This window comes from Eumetopias jubatus, unplaced genomic scaffold, assembly GCF_037043125.1.
Source record: "Eumetopias jubatus isolate StellerSeaLion01/CBP00866 unplaced genomic scaffold, mEumJub1_p1.0 scaffold_7, whole genome shotgun sequence".
Lineage (NCBI taxonomy): Eukaryota > Metazoa > Chordata > Mammalia > Carnivora > Otariidae > Eumetopias > Eumetopias jubatus.
The window spans coordinates 139,870,533-139,888,823 of NW_028274813.1; the positions used below are offsets into that span (position 1 = coordinate 139,870,533).

Consider the following 18,291-nt stretch of genomic DNA (forward strand, 5'->3'; position numbering starts at 1 on the left):
CTCCTCTCCATGGTCACTTTTCAGTGACAAGGCCCCATTGCCCTTTGTTGCCCAATCAGAGTTCCCACACCAATTGTCTGTTCTTTGCTGGCTGGACAAGGACCCAGGCAGCTGAACAAAATGAAGTGGCCACATGCCTGAGTCGTCAAAAAGGATCTTAAGTACATAAACAGTATATATATTCAAACTGTTAAATACAGAAAGTTTCACATGCTCACCAGAACAGAAGGAGGAGTGAACTGAGTCCTGTGGATGCACCCCAGCTCCCAGGGTTATCTGTGTGTGCCGGCTGCAAGGCTGTATTATCACACGGCCTCATGCTTGCTATCCCCTGGCTCCTGTTGTACGTCACTTCACGGTGCACCTAGTCCTGGGCCCTGAGACAAGCAGCTGGTACTGTTACCTCCCGTGTCATGGCTGGTTTGGGGCCACTCACGTTTCAGTCTCAGTTTTTAAGAATAGAGCCCTTCTGCAAACAAACCTTATCTCCAGCTCTAATGGCTGAAACAGATAAGTGGTATTAGCATACAATTATTACAGCAGTTTACTTTTATATCATTGATGTATAAAATAGCAAAGAACTCTAAGTCTGCCAAAATGAATATTAAGATTTGCATGTTGATAAGGATAACAGTGTTACAGTTCTGTTTATCTCAATATTCTGTTTTGGTTGAACTGTATTTAGAAATCAGTGAGTCGCACAGGTAAACTGTTGCTAATGGAAACCGATTTTTATCTTGCTTTTACTCATTTGTCTTGTGATCTCAAGAGTCTCTTCAATTAAATTGATCCAAGTGTGTGGAGGAAGAGCTGGGAGGAATTCTTTTTTTTTTTTTCCTTCCAGAATTAAGTCACTGATCTAACAGATGCTCACAGTCTTTGTTATAAATGTAAAAATCAGACAAGAAGAAACCCAAGCTTAAAATAAGCAAAACCATGCATCCTGTGTCATGTGTCACAAGACAGTTTCAGTTGTTGCAGTGGTGAGATCAGGTGCTATGAGGTGGGGTCCAGCGTCTATGCTGGAATTGTAGGCTCAAATGTGGATTTTTAAAAAAAGCAGTGCAAAACTGAAACTTTACTGGGTGACTCATTTACAAGAGGTTCAAAGATATGCACAGGCATGGCAAGAGAAGTTTTAGCCTAACTTTCAACCAAAAAAGGAGTTAAATGGGCCACATGTAGTAATCCATTGGTCATCTGGTAGAATTTTCCAAAAGTCATTTGAGTGTGTTTGGACTTTTATTAGCCTTTTAGACTACAAGGAAAAGAGAATATCGGAATCCACAGGTGCAGAAACCCCAGAGCACACCCAGAGAATCTCTGAGTTCCAGAGAACCTGGTTTGAAAATTGTGGTTTGATCTAGAGCAATTTTGTGAAGGTCCACACGTTCAGCTGTTTTGTGCTCAGTCACTGTTTATCATGTGATTCATGGAGAAAGTTGGGTACAGACCACAATCAAGCAAAGAATATTTGCATCTTGACCCTGTCTCCTCCTCTCTCTGCCTGTGCGTGCTTGCAAGTAAGGAGGTAGGAGTGTCCTTCATCTCAAAGGATTATCCGTTTCTGGTCGCTTTGTCTCTCTCCCCTCCTTCTCCCTCTGCACTTCATCACGTTTTTGTTTCGTAGTCAAACCCTGGCTTTTTTGTATAGGTTTTCTTCCCCCCGAAGTGTCTGGTTGATATTTTTTCTTTTTTATTACAGTAATTTTTAAAAATGCGTCCTTGATAGAATGCATGGTGTTTTCCAGCTTATTTCTCTTCTCTCTTGCTCTGAATCTACTTCGCTCTCCTCAGAGACTCCTCATCTCTTGCTATAATTTGGGAACGTCCCCCACCCCTGCCTTTTCTAGGCCCACTGCACAGCTCATCATGAAAATACATTTTCTTGATCCCCAGGTTTAGTCCAAGAGTTTATTTCTTCTTTTTTCAGTATTCACCCTCATTTTCCTAGAGCTCATCCTCAAATCCATGACCGAGAAAATATACGTGGGACACGAGCCCTCTGAGCCCCCAACGTTTGTGAAAGTGCCTCACTTGGCCTTCATGCTTGACTAGTTTCTTTCAGCTCTAGTATGTCTCTGTGTGATTTCTTGGGTGATTATCTCCCGCCCTTTTGTCTCTTCAGCATCTGTCCTGTGAGTTCCTCTGGTCTTGTACTCTGGGGGCTTTCCTCATTTCTGTCCTACATTTTGTCTCTGATTCTTCTCAGCCCCAAACCTCCCACCCATTTATAAAAATTTATTTCATAAATCATATTTTAACTTTCATATTGCTCTTTGTATTACTAGATGCAATGTCCTCTTGAATTTCTGTGAGGATATTACCTTTTTAAGGAGCAATTTTTTAGTCCTTTCGTTGACAGCATCTTCTTGGATGGGAAAGAGGCTTTGTTGTGGTTTCGGTGGACTGGAACTGGTGAAGCAGGGTGAGCAGGGTTAGGATTGGTTAGTTTGAAGAATTTCAGTGGGCTCTGGGTCATAGGGGCTGTCCCTAGTTACTTGGTACCTGGCCCTCAGGTTATTAGGGCAGAGGGATAGAGGGCTGGAGTGTGAAACCCTGATAAAGGAGGTGGCTGGGGTATGGGCTCTGGATTGAGAGATGCACTGGTAAGCATGTTGTTTCCTGTCTCTAGGAACTGGCTAACCTGGGAGTGGAGTGGGGACAGTTCCTCCAGGGTCCGCAAAGCATCAGAATACAGAAGATAAAAGACATGGATAATAAGGGCTGTTGGCTTTAGTTGTTGTCCTTTTTTCCTGTTTTGTGTCTTCTACCCCCTTTGTTCAAGTTGGTAACTCCTGGCTGTGGGAGGTTCTGAACTTGGGCAGGGAGGGGGCTGGGGTGCACCTGTCTAAAACCTGTACCTAACTCTGCTCTCTTCACCTGCCTCCTTCCTGTCATTGCTAATCATGGAGCCCAGGATGCCTCTGGGCTCAGCTGGTGCCCCGCCACCTCCTGTGCTTGCAGTTCAGTCACTCAAGATATATTGGTTAAGCACCAACCAAGCATTAGGTGCATTCAGGAAGCTGGAACTGGAGCTTTGGAGCTGGTGGGTCAAAATCCCTGATCAGTGACAGAGTGCTTTACCCACTCTTTATCTCCTACAGATAGAAATGTCTCATCAGCTGATGTCCTATGAAATTGTCTTCAGGTTTAACTTTTGCTAAGAAAACTTTGTTTTATGGGCATATGAAAATCATAGTGCATATGAAATGGGGGTGGGTGGACATTGGCCACTAGCAACCTGCGCTCTGAGATCTCCTAGGCCAGTTGCAAATGGTGTCGGCATGACCCGAGCACAAAGAGTGGCACTTCCCAAAGCTATTCTTGCTGCAGTCAGGACAGACCTAAGGGCCCCGGGAAATCTACCACCTGGCAGTGCTGACTCATGAAATCCTTCTCATGTTTCTAGTGCTGATGAGCGATTCGATGCCACATTCCACACCAACGTGTTAGTTAATTCTTCTGGGCATTGCCAGTACCTGCCTCCAGGTAAGACCCACTTCTTTGTCCTATAGTTAGACAATTTAAGCGAGTTCAGTGTGCCAGACCAATGGTGCTCGCACGCATGTGGGGCATCCGTTGCCTCATTCACACCCAACGCCTCCTGCTTTCTTCCCCTCTGTGCTTGCAAATATTTCCTGAACATGACAATACCATCTTCCTCTTTTTTGTCTTGGGGTCATGGCTCATGTGTCATTGTCCTTATTGTGTGTCAAGTGTTCTTTAAAGTTAATCCACAGCTAAAGCAAGTCTCCCTCCTCAGGTCACTTCCAGTTCTCCTTACAGCCTGCAGGCAACCCCCCAGCCTTTCCCTCCTCCATGTCAGCTGGCCATTTTCTCTCCTGCCAGACTGTGTGTCTTGGCAGGGGCTGCTCTCCAGGTGCTGGGGGCGAGATGGTGGACTTGCTGGCTTCTTGAGGATGTGCATGAAGGAGCACTTGCGTGTTAAATATAAGAGCAAGTGGTTTCAAAGTGGGGCTCATTAGTGCCTTATTCCTGACTGAGCTTCTCTCCTTTGCAACCAGCTGATGGTTAACTGCTTCTTGGGATTGATTTTTTTTTTCCCACCAGCCCCTCATTTCTCTGAATTCATTGGGCCCTGGGCTGCTCACTGAATAATACAGAGCATAGGGAACCTGTATTTTAATGCTTTGAGGCAGATATTAACAGAGTTTTAAAAATCTTTAGGATGATTTTTTCACAAGTTCTTTTCCAAGATTATCTCCCCCACTGCAACTGTTTAACTTCCTGGTCCCAGGCAATCTGCAGCCAACTCCCACCTCAACACCAACATAAACACACACACACCCCACACCATATCCACATACCTACCACTCCTCCCCCCCCACACACACATTACACACCATACACACACACCCCACACCATATCCACATACCTACCACTCCCCCCTGACACACACATTACACACCATACACACACATTATACATCACACACCCCCCCAACATATACACCCCACATCCATACCTCCCCCCCACAAATCCACACACATTCACACACCAACCACATCCCCCACATATTCTACACACCACACACACACACCCCACACCATATACACACACCTGCTATCCTCCACACACACCACATATACACCCCACATGCATACCTCCTGCACACATTCACACACCAACCACAACCCCTGCATACACACACTACACACCACACATACCCCCCCACACACATACACACTGCCTTTCTGCTGCAGTGAACCCCAGTCTCACATCTTCATTTCACAGCACACAGCAAAACTGGCTTTGTCTTCTTAGTTGTTACTTACACATTCTTCCTCATTAGCAGATGAGAAGCGTCCCGTGGGCAGAGTCTGTGTTTACACACCTTAGAACCACCACTAATCAACCAGGTGCCTGGCCCACCTGTTCATAAATGAATGCGTGAGTGATTAAACCCATCAAAGGCAGATTCTTCCCAATAATGCTTGTATAGACTGAAGAACCAGAGATTTTCAGGTTTTCCATCTGAAAACTCGGGCTTCCTTGCTCCTTCCCTGGTTCCTTCACCCCTCCCCCAGCCCAAGCATGTTTTCTGCCTAACAGCAGGCCCCTGCGGGATGGAAGCTACGGGATGAGGCTCCCATCACACACCCATACATTCTTTTTCCCCAGCCTGTGAGTTGCAGTTTCTATTATGAGGGATATTTTAGAAAATGATCTCCAGCAGTCATCGGTATACAAGAATATGGTGCTGCAGATTGTTTTGAGGGCTGAGGCTATTTTAGCTACAAGAAGCGGCCTGAGCCCCAAGCTGCCTGTGTGTAGCAGCCCCCTCTGGGGCTTCTTGCGTTTGTCCCAGCCTTCATGGCCCCAGGAGCCTGGGAAGGACAGGGTGTGTTGTGCTGTGAGTGTGGGAGTCTCCCCTACATTGGCAGGAGCCCTGTGGAGCTCTCTGGCCTGGGGGAGCAAGCCTGTGCCCTGGGGTCATGGAACACTGATCTGGGAAGCTGTTCTGTTCAAGCAACCAAGTACAGGCAAAAAAAAAAAAAAAAAATGTTTTGGGTGCAGGATTTGAAATAGAGACTTGGTTATGAAATTATGTTTCTATTTCATATTTTTATTTTTAACAGGTTTATTGTATAATTTACATATCATACAGTTCACCCATTTTAAGTACACGATTCAGTGATTTTTAGTAAATTCACAGTTGTACAACCATTACCAAAATCTAGGGTTAGAACATTTTTTATCACCCCGAAAGGATCCCTTTTGCCGTTCTGCAGTTAATCCCCACCCTTACTGCCAGCCCTGGGCCACCGCTGATCTGCTTTCCATCTCTAGAGACTTTCTTTCTCTGGCTATTTCATGGAAATGGAATAATTCAGTTATAGAGTTACATTTTCCACAATTAGTGTGGGTTTTGGGAGATCTCTCCCATTAATGGGAGGGCAGCATCCATGTGTTCTTATGAACATTGGACATGGTACTTAAAGGAACTTGAGAGGACAGGACATTTTTTTATCCTTTCCCAGCTTGGTTATGGGGTGAGGGTTCGTGTTTGCAAGGCTGCTGAGTCCCTTCCTCCATTCATTTTTTTTTTTTTTTTAATTTAGTAGCAAAAATATATGGAGCTCTGACCCTGTCCCCAGGAACAGAGTGCACCCTTAGCTCTTTGTGCCTTCCACTGCCCTCAAGCCTTTTTCTGGGCAGGGAAGAGCACAGGGGCATAAATTGCTGGAGGGGGCTTATCTGGTCTTCTCTCCATAACCTGCCAGAAATTCACCTCCAACTTGTCTTAGGGGGAAGTCACTCTTTTCAGTGGAAACTCCCACTTGTGCCCAAGCACTGTCTTCAACTTAAACCTAGCAGCCTTTGTTCTTAATCTAAAATCTAAACTAGTTAAAATTATCCTCCACATATATATCTAGATAACCAAGTATTTTTCTCAACTTTTTTAAAGACTGTATTTATTCATTTGATAGAGAGCTTGAGCGGGGGATGTGAAGGGGCAGAGGGAGAAGGAGAAGCAAACTCACTGCTGAGCAGGGAGCCCGACTCGGGGCTCGATCCCAGGACCCTGGGGATCATGACTTGAGCTGAAGGCAGATGCTTAACTGACTGAGCCACCCAGGTGCCCCAGTATTTTTTTTTTCTCAATTTTTAACCTAAGGAAATGCCCACCCTGCTCCTCACCAGACACACACACACACACACACATCCCTTTTATATTCTGCTTCTAAACCGTTCATCATTTTTATCAGTTTTTCTGGCATTGTTTTGTACATTCTTTACTTTTCTCCTATTAGAGTTTGAAGATGCATAGACATGGTAGGAGCAAGTTTACAGAACTTCTAATTCTTTGCCCAGAAATCCTTAAGAATTGTCTTCAACAGAGCATGATGGTGTTGTCTGTGAATTTTAAAAAGACAGTGGAGCTTCAGCTGAGCTTCCTTTCTAGAGATTTTTCAAAAAAAAAAAAAAGCTTATTCTGGACAGGTCTAGCTGTAGTTTGGAGGAGGAGGAGGGGGTGAAGAACTCTCTGGTTGCACTCAAGTCTAGAGACCCAGGAGCCTACGTCTCCACTTCTTGAAGGGAACACAGGTGGGCCAGAACAATGGGTGCATGAGACACTGATCAAAAAGACATGCTGAACATCAAAAATAATGTATCATTTAACTCACCAGCCCTTTCCAGGAAGAAGAGTCACTGCATATTGTGAACAGCATACGAGGTTAGAGACCCAAGGGATAGATAGCTCTGTGTTTATTTATTTATTTAGTTATGATTATTTCAATTTTTTTCCATCTTTATTGAAGTATGGTTGATAAATGAAAATGTAATGAGGTGTACAACATGATGACTTAATATACACATACATTGTAAAATGACTTCCACACTCAAGTTAACACATCCATCACCTTACATGGTTGGGTTTTGTTTTGCTTTCTGTGGGAATGTTTAAGATCTACTCTCTTAGCAAATTTCAAGTATACAGTATTATTAACTAGAGTCACCATGCTGTACATTAGATCCTCTGAACTTACTGCCCTTGTAAATGAAAGTTCGTACCCCTGGACAGTCCATTTCCCCACCTCCCCCAGCCCCTGGCAACTCACTGTTCCTATGAGTTCAGCTTTTTTTTTTTTTTCAAAATCCACATGTAAGTGAGATCATACAGTATTTCTTTGTCTGGCTTATTTCAGTTAGCATAATGCTCTCCAGGTTCATCCATGTTATTGCAAATGGCAGGATTTCCATCTTTCCTAAGGCTGAATAGTATTCCATTGTGTGTGTATGTGTTTGCATGTGTGTATGATTTGATCATCTTTTTCTTTTTTCTTTCATCCTTCGATGGATAGTTAGCTTGTTTCCATTCTTCAGCTATTGCAAATAATGCTGCCGTGAACATGATGAATATGGGGGTGCAGATATCTCTTCCAGATAATGATTTTGTTTCCTTTGGATATATACCCAAAAGTGGGGTCACTGGATCATATAGTAGTTCTATTTTTAATATTCTTAGGAATCTCCATACTGTTTTCATAATGACAGCACCAGTTTGCTTTCCCACCAGCAGTGTGGGACTGCTGTGTATTTAAAGCCCAGCTTGGTCCCCTTCCATTTCGGTTTTCTGACTGTTTTTTTGCCCATATAGGCATATTCAAGAGCTCCTGCTACATCGACGTGCGCTGGTTCCCCTTTGATGTGCAGCAGTGCAAACTGAAGTTTGGGTCCTGGTCTTACGGAGGGTGGTCCTTGGATCTACAGATGCAAGAGGCAGATATCAGCGGCTATATCCCAAACGGAGAATGGGACCTTGTGGGTAAGCCCAGCAAAGATATGAGGCTACCAGCCTCGTAGAAAGCCACTTTTTATTCCTGTGCTGGCTTTGAAAGTTTGGGACTTGCCACTCTGCTTTTCAGTGTGAGCATTTATTGAACCCTGCAGCAATCTCTATAATTTACTGAGAGCTATACAGTAAGAAATAAAAAACAATTAGAAAATCCAACACTTTCCAAGAAAACGTGCAGCTATTTAAACAAGTCAGTGCTATAGTATAGGCATCCCTATATTATTCAAATCTGCTCCATTCCTAAAATCAGGTTGGATAGCAAATTGCAGTTCATGAGAACCTATATTTGATGATTTTAAATAGAAAAACAATAATTACATTTATAATGTTGTAAAGCTCATAATGTATTATTTATAATCATGGTGTCTTAGTCCCTTCAGGCTGCTAAAACAGAATGCCATAGACTGGGTCTCTTATAAACAGCAGAAGTTTATTTATCACAGTTCTGGAGGCTGGGAAGTCCAAGATCAAGTCCACGATCAAGGCAGATCCAGTGTTTCCTGAGGGCTTGCTTCCTGGTTCATAGCTGGCCGTATTCTTACATCGCAGAGACTAAGGAGTTCTCTGGGCCTCTTTTGTAAGGGCAATAATCCCATTCCAAAGGTCCCATCTCCAAATGTCATCACTGTGGGCATTAGCGTTTCAACATAGGAATATTGAGAGGGACACAAACATTTACCATATACACATCTAGTTTCAATCCATTAAAAAAATTCTCCCAGTTTGTTCCATTATCACTAAGATATTCCTGCACAACTCTAACATACCAGAGTTTATGCAAACACTGATGACCCAGTTTTTTTTTTTGTTTGTTTTTTTAGCACTTAGCAAACTCCATGGTTATTTGTATGATATACTCATTAAAATAAACAAGCAGGGTAATTTTATTCAGACACTGTTCCTTTCCCCTGTTGCTCATGGAGGAATCCCAGGCAAGCGGAGTGAGAAGTTCTATGAGTGCTGCAAAGAGCCCTACCCAGACGTCACCTTCACAGTGACCATTCGCCGCAGGACCCTCTACTATGGCCTCAATCTGCTCATCCCCTGTGTGCTCATCTCTGCGCTGGCCCTCCTCGTCTTCTTGCTCCCTGCAGATTCAGGGGAGAAAATTTCCCTGGGTAAGTGTCCTGATCTTGGGCAGGAGTCTGAGACAGGATGGGAGGGCCTTGCCTTGAGGTCAGCTCTGTAGGGATCCCTGTGGACGGTGCAGGACATGTCACGGCTCTGGGTGCAGAGATGTTGCAGAGCCTGCTTGGTGCATCACACACTGACCTCCCAGCCCAGGGCATCTCCCCAACACCACAGGCTCCTGAGTTAGGCTTCATGCTAGATGCCCAATGCCCTCCTGAAAATCTGTAATATCCTCTGCTCCTCCACAGAAGGTAGGAATGCCCAGGAAGAGACCACTGGGTTCTGTCCTGAGGGGCCTTACTTTCTCTTCTCCTGCCACCCCATCCTGTTCCTTGGGGGCAACTGGCCAGCATTTGTTATGGACAGGAAACAGTTTAGTTAGTTTAGTATCAGTTTGCATCTGTATATTGCGGTACACAGGGTAATTCCTTATGATCATCCAACAGGAAGATAAGGATAAGACTTAGAATGGTGAAATGAATTTCTCAACATCTTAAAGAGTTATTAAAGGTCATATTTAGTACATGTAGAAATCGTCCTTAAACCTCTATCTTCTGACAGCAAGGCTTAGGCACGTTAAGTGACTTATCCACGGTCACACAGGTAGTAAGTAGCAAAGTCAAGACCAAAAGTCAGGTCTTAAGATTGCATGTTTTTTTCCCCTGCTATATGTAACTACCTCTCAATCCTAATGTAATTAAGAAAATGAGAGATACTTGTGTTAGGTTCAGTAATTCATTTTGTATTGTTGTTCTACAGTTCTGGCTCCTAAGCTTACCTCCATCTGGGACTCTGGTAAATGCTGTGAACAGCCCCCAGAAAAATGGCCATGCCCCTACATACAGAGAACCCTGCACTGGGTTTCAGGATGTCACTGCCCCTTCCCCTGCACCTCCCGAGCTCTTTGAATCTCCGCTAAGGCACAGTTAATGGACTTGAGGCCTTATCACCTCTTCTGTCTCAGGCACTGCTGTGTTTATGTTTCAGGGATAACGGTTTTACTCTCTCTTACTGTCTTCATGTTGCTGGTGGCTGAGATCATGCCTGCGACATCCGACTCGGTGCCCTTGATAGGTAAGCAAGTGTCAGGCCTCTCTTGAAGACACGGGCTTAGAGAGGGCCCTGGAGAGCCACATGGCCCCAGGAGGAGTGACTTTCTGTACCTGTTCAAGTGGCCCATGGCCTCTCCTCATCTGGGCACATGTAGGGGGAGTGTGGGGAGTCGAGCTTTGTGGTTTGGCTTGAAGTTGCAGAAACGCACCCTTCCTCCCACCGTTCTCCCCCTCACACTTGTTACGCAGCCAGAGATTGTACCATCAGAGATTTGTTACTTTAGCTTTGAGTCATTGTTCTTCCACAAATCTTTTGTCAAAATGGGAGGAGCTCACATTTTAACACTTGGCCATCGTTTCCCGAGATACCTCGACATCTCTGGATAAAATTAAAGCTTGTGAGGAAATGTAAACAGGACAAATATGTTTTAGCCAAGACAGATATAAGGTATGACCTTCTGCCCAAGGCAGGATGACAGAAACAGGAGAGAACATCCCTTGTGCCTGTGCGCCTCCCTGGATTGGAATAAGCAGGAGTGTGCACAGGGGTGCTCGGCGGTCTAGCGGTCAGGATCTGGTACTCTTGCCACCACAGCCAGGGCTCTGTTACTGGTCAGGGAACCAGAGCCCCAGGCCAGTTTTGGGAATGGAAAGCAAACAGTCTGATAGTAGATATTTGGTTTAATATGAGAATCACTCCTCCGGTTTGGTGATGGAGTTCAGAAAGAGGAATGGAGTCTATGATTATTCCTGTTGGCCCAGGCCACTGGAGGGCCACCCTGTGTAGTTAACAAGGGAGGATAGGAGTAGGGGAGCCTATTTCTCTTACACAGATACTCCCAAAGCTCTTCTTTGTTCCCTTAATGTGTAATCTTTTGGCCAGAGAGACAGTATTGGTATGAAAAGCCTTTGTGGGTGTTCCTAGTTCTCTCACTACCATCCAGAGGGCAAGGAACCATGTTTCACCTTGACGGTCTGACCCACTCTTCCTACCTTCCAGCACAATGCTTTCAGTAGAGCCTTGCAACAGGAAGCACCCTCTGTGGGGCAATGGGCAGCCCTGCCTTGACTGATGGACTGGTGGGGAAAAGGCATGGTTGATGCATAGCCCATGTCTAGAAAGATGGGATGCTATTGGCTTCTGACCTCTGTGGTTGAAATTTCAGCTGTGGGATCCTCTGACCCTGGATACCTCCACAGGTCATTGTCTTGGTCGGCTAGGGCTGCTACAGTAAAATTCCACAGACCGGGTGCCTACAGAACAGAAAAGTATTTGCTTAGAGTTCTGGAGGTTGGAAGTCAAGACCAAGGTGCTGGCAGGTTTGATATCTACTGAGGTCTCTCTGTCTGCCTTGTGGATGACCACCCTCTTGCTGTGCCCTCACATGGTCTTTCCTGTCTGGGTGCATCCCAGGTACCCCCTTGTGTGTGCAAAGTTCCCCTCTTATAAGGACACCAGTCAGATTGGGGCATGTCCCACTCTAAGGACCCCATTTTAACTTAAGCCCCTCTCTTTAAAGGCCCTGTCTTCAAATACAGTCCTATTCTGAGATACCAGGGGCTAGAGCTTCAACATCTAAATTTTAGGAGGCCACAACTCAGCCCATAGCAGTCACAGTTTTGTTCACCTTCCTTCCCCTTCTTAGAGGTCCCTGGTGCTAACTTGAAGTCTCAAACGTCCATCTCTGGAAGCTTCTCACAGTGGGGCAGTGAGTTCTTTCCTGCCTGGAGAGAAGGAGGTGTTCTTAACCAGGTGTGTGGCCATGCACTTAGCCTCTGCACCAGGATGTTCTCTGCTTAGAGATCAGCCCCCTTGAGCTGAAAGCCACACCAAAGGTTTAATAACTGGAGTTGCCAATCAAGGAATGTCTTCCCTTTGCCAGGCTTTCTTCTAGATTCTTGGCTCATATACTTGCTAATTCCTGCACCAACCCTGCAAAAGAAGGCATTGCCATCCCTGTTATACTTGTGAAGAACCTGAGGCCCAGGCAGGCTGAGTAGCCTATCTAAACTCATAGATGTCTGAACTCATGGACAGGGCCAGTGGGTTAGGGGAGAGCTGTTTCGGATGCTCCATGCTTCTTCTCACCTGGGCCAGGGTGGAGAAATTCATCCTTGCCCATCGGAGCTGAAGCTGATCTTAGCCGGGAAAGTCAATGTCTTTCCCGTCTTCCTCAGACAACTGGCACCTCCTCCTATCTCTCATTAGATGGAAGCAGACTCATCTTCCACACTAATACTAGGTACCCCACCAGTGATGCCAGATTTGCCCACCCCAGCATGTCCCTGGCCTGCAATTATCATGGTGGGGACCAGACCCTCGCTACCCCAGTGTTCTCAGGTCCCATAACAGTCCACAGCCTTTCTCCTGAGAACAACCGAATCAGCATCCTGTGAGGCACTGTTAACCCTCACTGGAGGAAGAGGCCGATGGAGTTCACAGGAGTGCAGGCAGCCTGGCCAGGCAGCTTGCGTGGATGGGAAAGCAGGTGTCCATGCTCTGCGCTGACCTCTGCCTGCCGGGAATGTGGACTGGAGGCGGGGGGGCGGTGCAGGTCTGCCGGCCTGGAGACAGCCCTGCCCTGCTCTAGGCTTCGCCACCTGCTTGCAGGTGATCAGAGAGCGCCGTCTGGGTCTGCCTGCCACGCTGCAATGCTTGTGTTGTGGAGGGCCCGGGGCTCAACCTGCGTCTCTTGTCTCTGCAGCCCAGTACTTTGCCAGCACCATGATCATCGTGGGCCTCTCTGTGGTCGTGACGGTGATTGTGCTGCAGTACCACCACCACGACCCCGACGGTGGCAAGATGCCCAAGTGGGTGCGTTCCTCCTGCCCTTCACCATGGGGAGTCGGGGGCCTTCGCCAGGGGTGACTCCACAGATGAATTATCTATGTTAAAAGTCCTAAAAACAGCTAGTGTTCCTCAACACAGAGCCATGTTTCTCATACCTCCTCACCTGTCTGCACTATTGCATTATCTCTGGACCACTACAGTGAGCATGCTCGCAGGGTCCCATGGCACTGTTCCTGCAATCTGACATTCCAGAACACGGCCCACACACTGACCGCTCTGTACATTTTGCTACCAGAGTATTTCTAAAACTGCTTTTTGTACGTGCTCTATGGAGAACAGTACAGTGGTTGGAAGCAACGGATGAGATAAGCACCCAGCCATGTGGTTGGATCTTCCAAACAGAATGAGGAGCCAAAATGGTGAGAGAGAGTGAGCCATGTAATAATTCGTGTAGGCAATACATGTAGGAATGTAATCTTACCACAGGCCTCTAAAATACAGGTCAGTAGTTAGCAGTGGGGAAGGGGGCTAGGATAAAAGCAAAAGGATGAAAGATACACAATGTAACAGCCTGTTGTGTCAGCCCCGGGGCACACCACCCCTTCCCAGCACCTGCTTAGCCCCGTGCACTGGGACGTGGGCAGATGCTTACCCATGCTGTGCCCTTCGGAGTCCAGGATCTGAAGCTGTGTGCCCAGCCTCACCTAACACTCAGGAAACCTTGATGAGGGCCAAATTTTTTCTCACCTGTGTGAGAACAGCGTGACAACATCCAAGGCCAGGGGAGGGATTGAGTCTTCCTCGGGCCCTGCAAACCTTCCAGTGTTCTTGTCCCAAGAGCATGGCCTACAGACAGCAGGTTCTAAAGGAGCCCTCTCCTGTCAAAACAAGCCTGTTTTCTTTGGAGACCCGTAACTCTGCATCCAAGTTCAGAAGGGAGTCTAAGACTCCCCAACATGCTAAATACAGGTGCAAGAAGTAGGGTGCTTTTTGTTAACCTCCGAGAAGAGAGAGTTCCCAGGCCTTCTAAAGATATTCATTGTGCAATAATTTACAGTTACCCAAAAGTGAACTTAGGAAAGACCAATTTAAAAAAAAAAATTGACTTTACCAAGTTACTGTGTCCTCTTGGGTTCTTTTCCACTGCAAATCTGTACACTAATAATGACTTTCTCTCATAGCAATGCAGTGAGCTCCCAGAAGTGGTGCTGTCCCCCACACATTCACGTCACTGTGGTCCCTGGGCTGTTTTGAGAAGGTCCCCTCATTAAAATCTGGACACATTTGCACATAGTCACCTACATTGCCATCTGACTTTTAGAACCCTGATACACTCTCTGGCTACCCTCCTTTCATTTGAAATAGGTGATACATTCACATGTTCCGGACGTCAAAATCAAAGTAAAATCCTACCGTAGGAAATCCTGCTCTCGTTCCTGCCCCTCACTGTGCTTCCACCACCAATACTGATAGCCATTTTAAGCAATTTCTCCATTATCCTTCAAGTGTTTATTTATGCAAATGTAAGACTCAAAACGCATATTATTATTTCTTCTGTTTAAGACGTGAAGACACAAAACCATTTTTAATGACCTGGTAGTACTTTACTGTCCAGAAAAAAATCTTAATTACGAGCCTATGTTAATTATTCACTTCTCAGCACAGGAGTATGTTAAAACCAATGGCTGCAAATGAAATATGAAGCTTATATCTCTTGCTTTCAATTTATAAAGCCTCCTGCATTTTTCTTTCTTTCTGTGTGTATTTAAAAAATAAACAGCCTCCAAGGAACTTTTATTATGATGTGTTGCAATGAAGAAGATACTGCCGGTGCCCTGGCATTATGTGACATTTACGCAGCCAGACACAAGACCCTAACCTAACAGAAGAGGTCATGAGCACAGTTGGATGAGTGCCAAGAGGATAATTTCATCTTTTGAGATGCTTTAGCTTCGAAAGCGAATGATTCAGGCCTTGGAATTCAAAACAGACTTGGGAGTGTGGGTCACAGTAGCTTGAGATGTGCTCTGGGGTAGGCACAGCCCGCCCCCCGCCCAACACACACACACACAACACACACATACACAGTCCATGTGTACAGCTGTCGCTGGGTTTGGAAGCACTCATTGCCCAGTGCATTCCCTTGAGCTCTGGTCCAGTCTTTCCAGTGCCTTCGAAGTGGGGGTTGGGCTAAAGTCACAGGAGTTTTGAAGAAGACTTTGTAGACCCTTTTACAGATGAGCTGTGGAAGCCTAAACACATAGGTGACTTGCTTTACTGTGTGACCTTGAGCCAATTTATTAGCCTCCTTGAAGCCTCAGTTTCTTTATCTGTAAAATGGCTGGGGGGAATTATACTCACTTCACAGAGCCCCTGAGAGGCCCAATTGAGCTGGCATGTCTTATGAGCCTTCTGTGGAGGGCCAGACTGACCTGCAGATTCACGTGGGACCATGTGTCCCTGCTCTCTACTAATCATGGAAAACCCTCCAGGGTAGGCAGACAGGCTTTTCCAGGCTCTGCAGGTTTGTCCATAGGGTATGGGCAGGATATATAGAGTGCTGTCTGCTCTGAGCAAAGATTTTTCTTTACATCTGCAGTGAATCTGCTCTTATGCCTTCTTATTCTTTTCATTGCCTGTCTCCAAACTGGTCTACTGCTGTTATCTCTGATAAGATGCCATAAAAAGTACTACAGACATGACCTTCAGAACTTACTGCCTGTACTTACAGATGGGAAACATAACCTGTTATGTTGCTGATGGAATTCACCCACAGTCATAAACCAAAATTAAAATCAGTATCTGGATAATCTCAGGGAAAGGGCCCACTTTTCATATACTTGTCTAAATAGGCTTCCAAGAATTTTTCTAACCTGGCCTGAGGTTTCATATGGCTCCTTCTTTTCATTAGAGGGAAAAACAAGAAATCTCCATGATTTCTCTCCAGCATCGTCTATGCATGTAGGCAATATATGTTGATAAAACACTTTAAACCAGAGGTCAGCAAACTATGGCTCCAGTAGTCAAATCTGGCCTACCAGCTGCTTTTGCAAATAAAATGTTTTTAGAAAAAAGACACGCTTATTTCTTTACATGCTTTCTATGACTATTTTGTACTTTATTAACACAGCCAAGTAGCTGCAACAGAGACCTTATGGACTTTATTGTATGGCCCTTTAAAGAAAGTCCAAGTACTTTCCTGCACATCATCATACTCAGTTTTCACTTCAGCCTAGCGAATTAGGTTAGCGGTTCCTAAACTTCCCTGGTTCACAGCACCTTTAGTGTCTCAGGGATTTTTTTCACAGCCCCTAGGGCAAAAGAAATACCTAATGGCTCTTTATTACATCGGTCAAAACAACTTAAGTATTTATGCCCTGACCCCTAGGCACCTGTTGGCAGCACACCCTTTCAAATCTTAGGAGCATAGTGCCCCCATTTTCTGTTCCACTTTGACTGTCTTGGCACTTGCTTTTCGTCAGGACAACAGAAACCTGCTTTGCAAGGATATGCCATCATTGCAAGGAACCCAATGTTCTAGTTGGAACTGCTTCAGACTAGGGGTTCACGCAGCATCTGATAGGTGTCACAGGGCTGTCCTTGAACATTTTAAAAATCTCCAGGGGTGTGCCCTTGCAAGTCCACCATGGCACTGGGGTGTCTCACGGGCAGTTGAGTATGATGGTCGCTAGTGACAGATGAGGAAAGACTGGAGAGGGAAAGTGACTTCTCTTGTTCATGCAGCTCAGGCAGGGCTCTTTCCGAGACAGGGCTCTCCTCCCACATGCCTGTCTGCCCAGAGAAGGCAGTGTGTCAGCCACAGAATTCCGCTTATTCCCAGGGTGACTTTCTGCATTGGTTTATTCTGGTCTCACATTTGACTCAGCCACTGCAACGCGTGCCTGCCTGTGTAAACTCACCTGGGAAGGAGTGGGGGCCTGTCTCCCCCAGGGTCCCCCAAGTAGGGCTGGGATCGGGGCCCGCTGATGCTCGCTTCCGCCCACTCCTAACCGCCCTGTCGTCTCCCCAGACCAGAGTCATCCTTCTGAACTGGTGCGCGTGGTTCCTGCGCATGAAGAGGCCGGGGGAGGACAAGGTGAGGCCGGCATGCCAGCACAAGCCGCGCCGCTGCAGCCTGGCCAGTGTGGACATGAGCGCAGTGGCGGCACCGCCCACCACCAACGGCAACCTGCTCTACATCGGCTTCCGCGGCCTGGACGCTGTGCACTGCGCCCCCACCCCCGACTCGGGCGTCGTGTGCGGCCGCATGGCCTGCTCCCCCACGCACGACGAGCACCTCCTGCACGGCGGGCAGCCCTCCGAGGGGGACCCGGATCTGGCCAAGATCCTGGAGGAGGTCCGCTACATCGCCAACCGCTTCCGCTGTCAGGACGAGAGCGAGGCCATCTGCAGTGAGTGGAAATTTGCGGCCTGCGTGGTGGACCGCCTGTGTCTCATGGCCTTCTCCGTCTTCACCATCATCTGCACTATCGGCATCCTGATGTCAGCTCCAAACTTCGTCGAGGCTGTGTCCAAAGACTTCGCTTAACCTGGTCCTGGTTCCCAGCATGTAGGAAACGCACAGATGAGCGATGCCGTTGGCTTGGGGAGAACTTGGGGTGCTAATCCCACAGCCATACTCGACGTGAGGACGCTGATGTACCCGTAGCGCTCGCTGCCAGTCATGTCCGTTATAGTTTCCTTGTTACTTTCCGTAATAGGATCTCCGCACGGTTTTGTTTAATCCTCTCAGATGGGCTGCTTGATATTCTTGGAACATCCTTAGGGTCACCAGGACCACTGAGAGGTCATTTTGCCCATTTCCGAATGCCTGGTGAGCCCTTCAGAGAGGTGAGGGTGGCTCAGGACTGCCAGGGGAGGCCTGTACAGTTGGTTTTGCATGCGTGCATGTCACTTGCCAAGAAGACCTACTGAAACTTCAACATAAGCTTTTGCCTCTTTACAAACCTAGATTGAAAGTAATAATAAT

At 46.5% G+C, this 18,291-nt stretch overlaps 1 protein-coding gene across 3 annotated transcripts in view; it reads left to right on the plus strand.

Annotated features, from left to right (window-relative positions):
* CHRNA7 (cholinergic receptor nicotinic alpha 7 subunit) overlaps positions 1–17,850 on the plus strand; it is a 111,801-nt gene extending 93,951 nt beyond the window's left edge. For 2 of the 3 annotated variants that reach the window (XM_028122844.2, XM_088025214.1), the window contains exons 5-10: positions 3,413–3,492; positions 8,130–8,297; positions 9,251–9,445; positions 10,446–10,532; positions 13,216–13,325; positions 17,332–17,850. In XM_028122844.2, the coding sequence (XP_027978645.2) occupies positions 3,413–3,492; positions 8,130–8,297; positions 9,251–9,445; positions 10,446–10,532; positions 13,216–13,325; positions 17,332–17,850 (1,159 nt within the window). Of the gene's footprint in view, positions 1–3,412; positions 3,493–8,129; positions 8,298–9,148; positions 9,446–10,445; positions 10,533–13,215; positions 13,326–17,331 lie in introns of all 3 variants that reach the window. The other variant, XM_088025213.1, reaches the window with a different exon arrangement.
* The last annotated feature ends 441 nt before the right edge of the window (positions 17,851–18,291 follow it).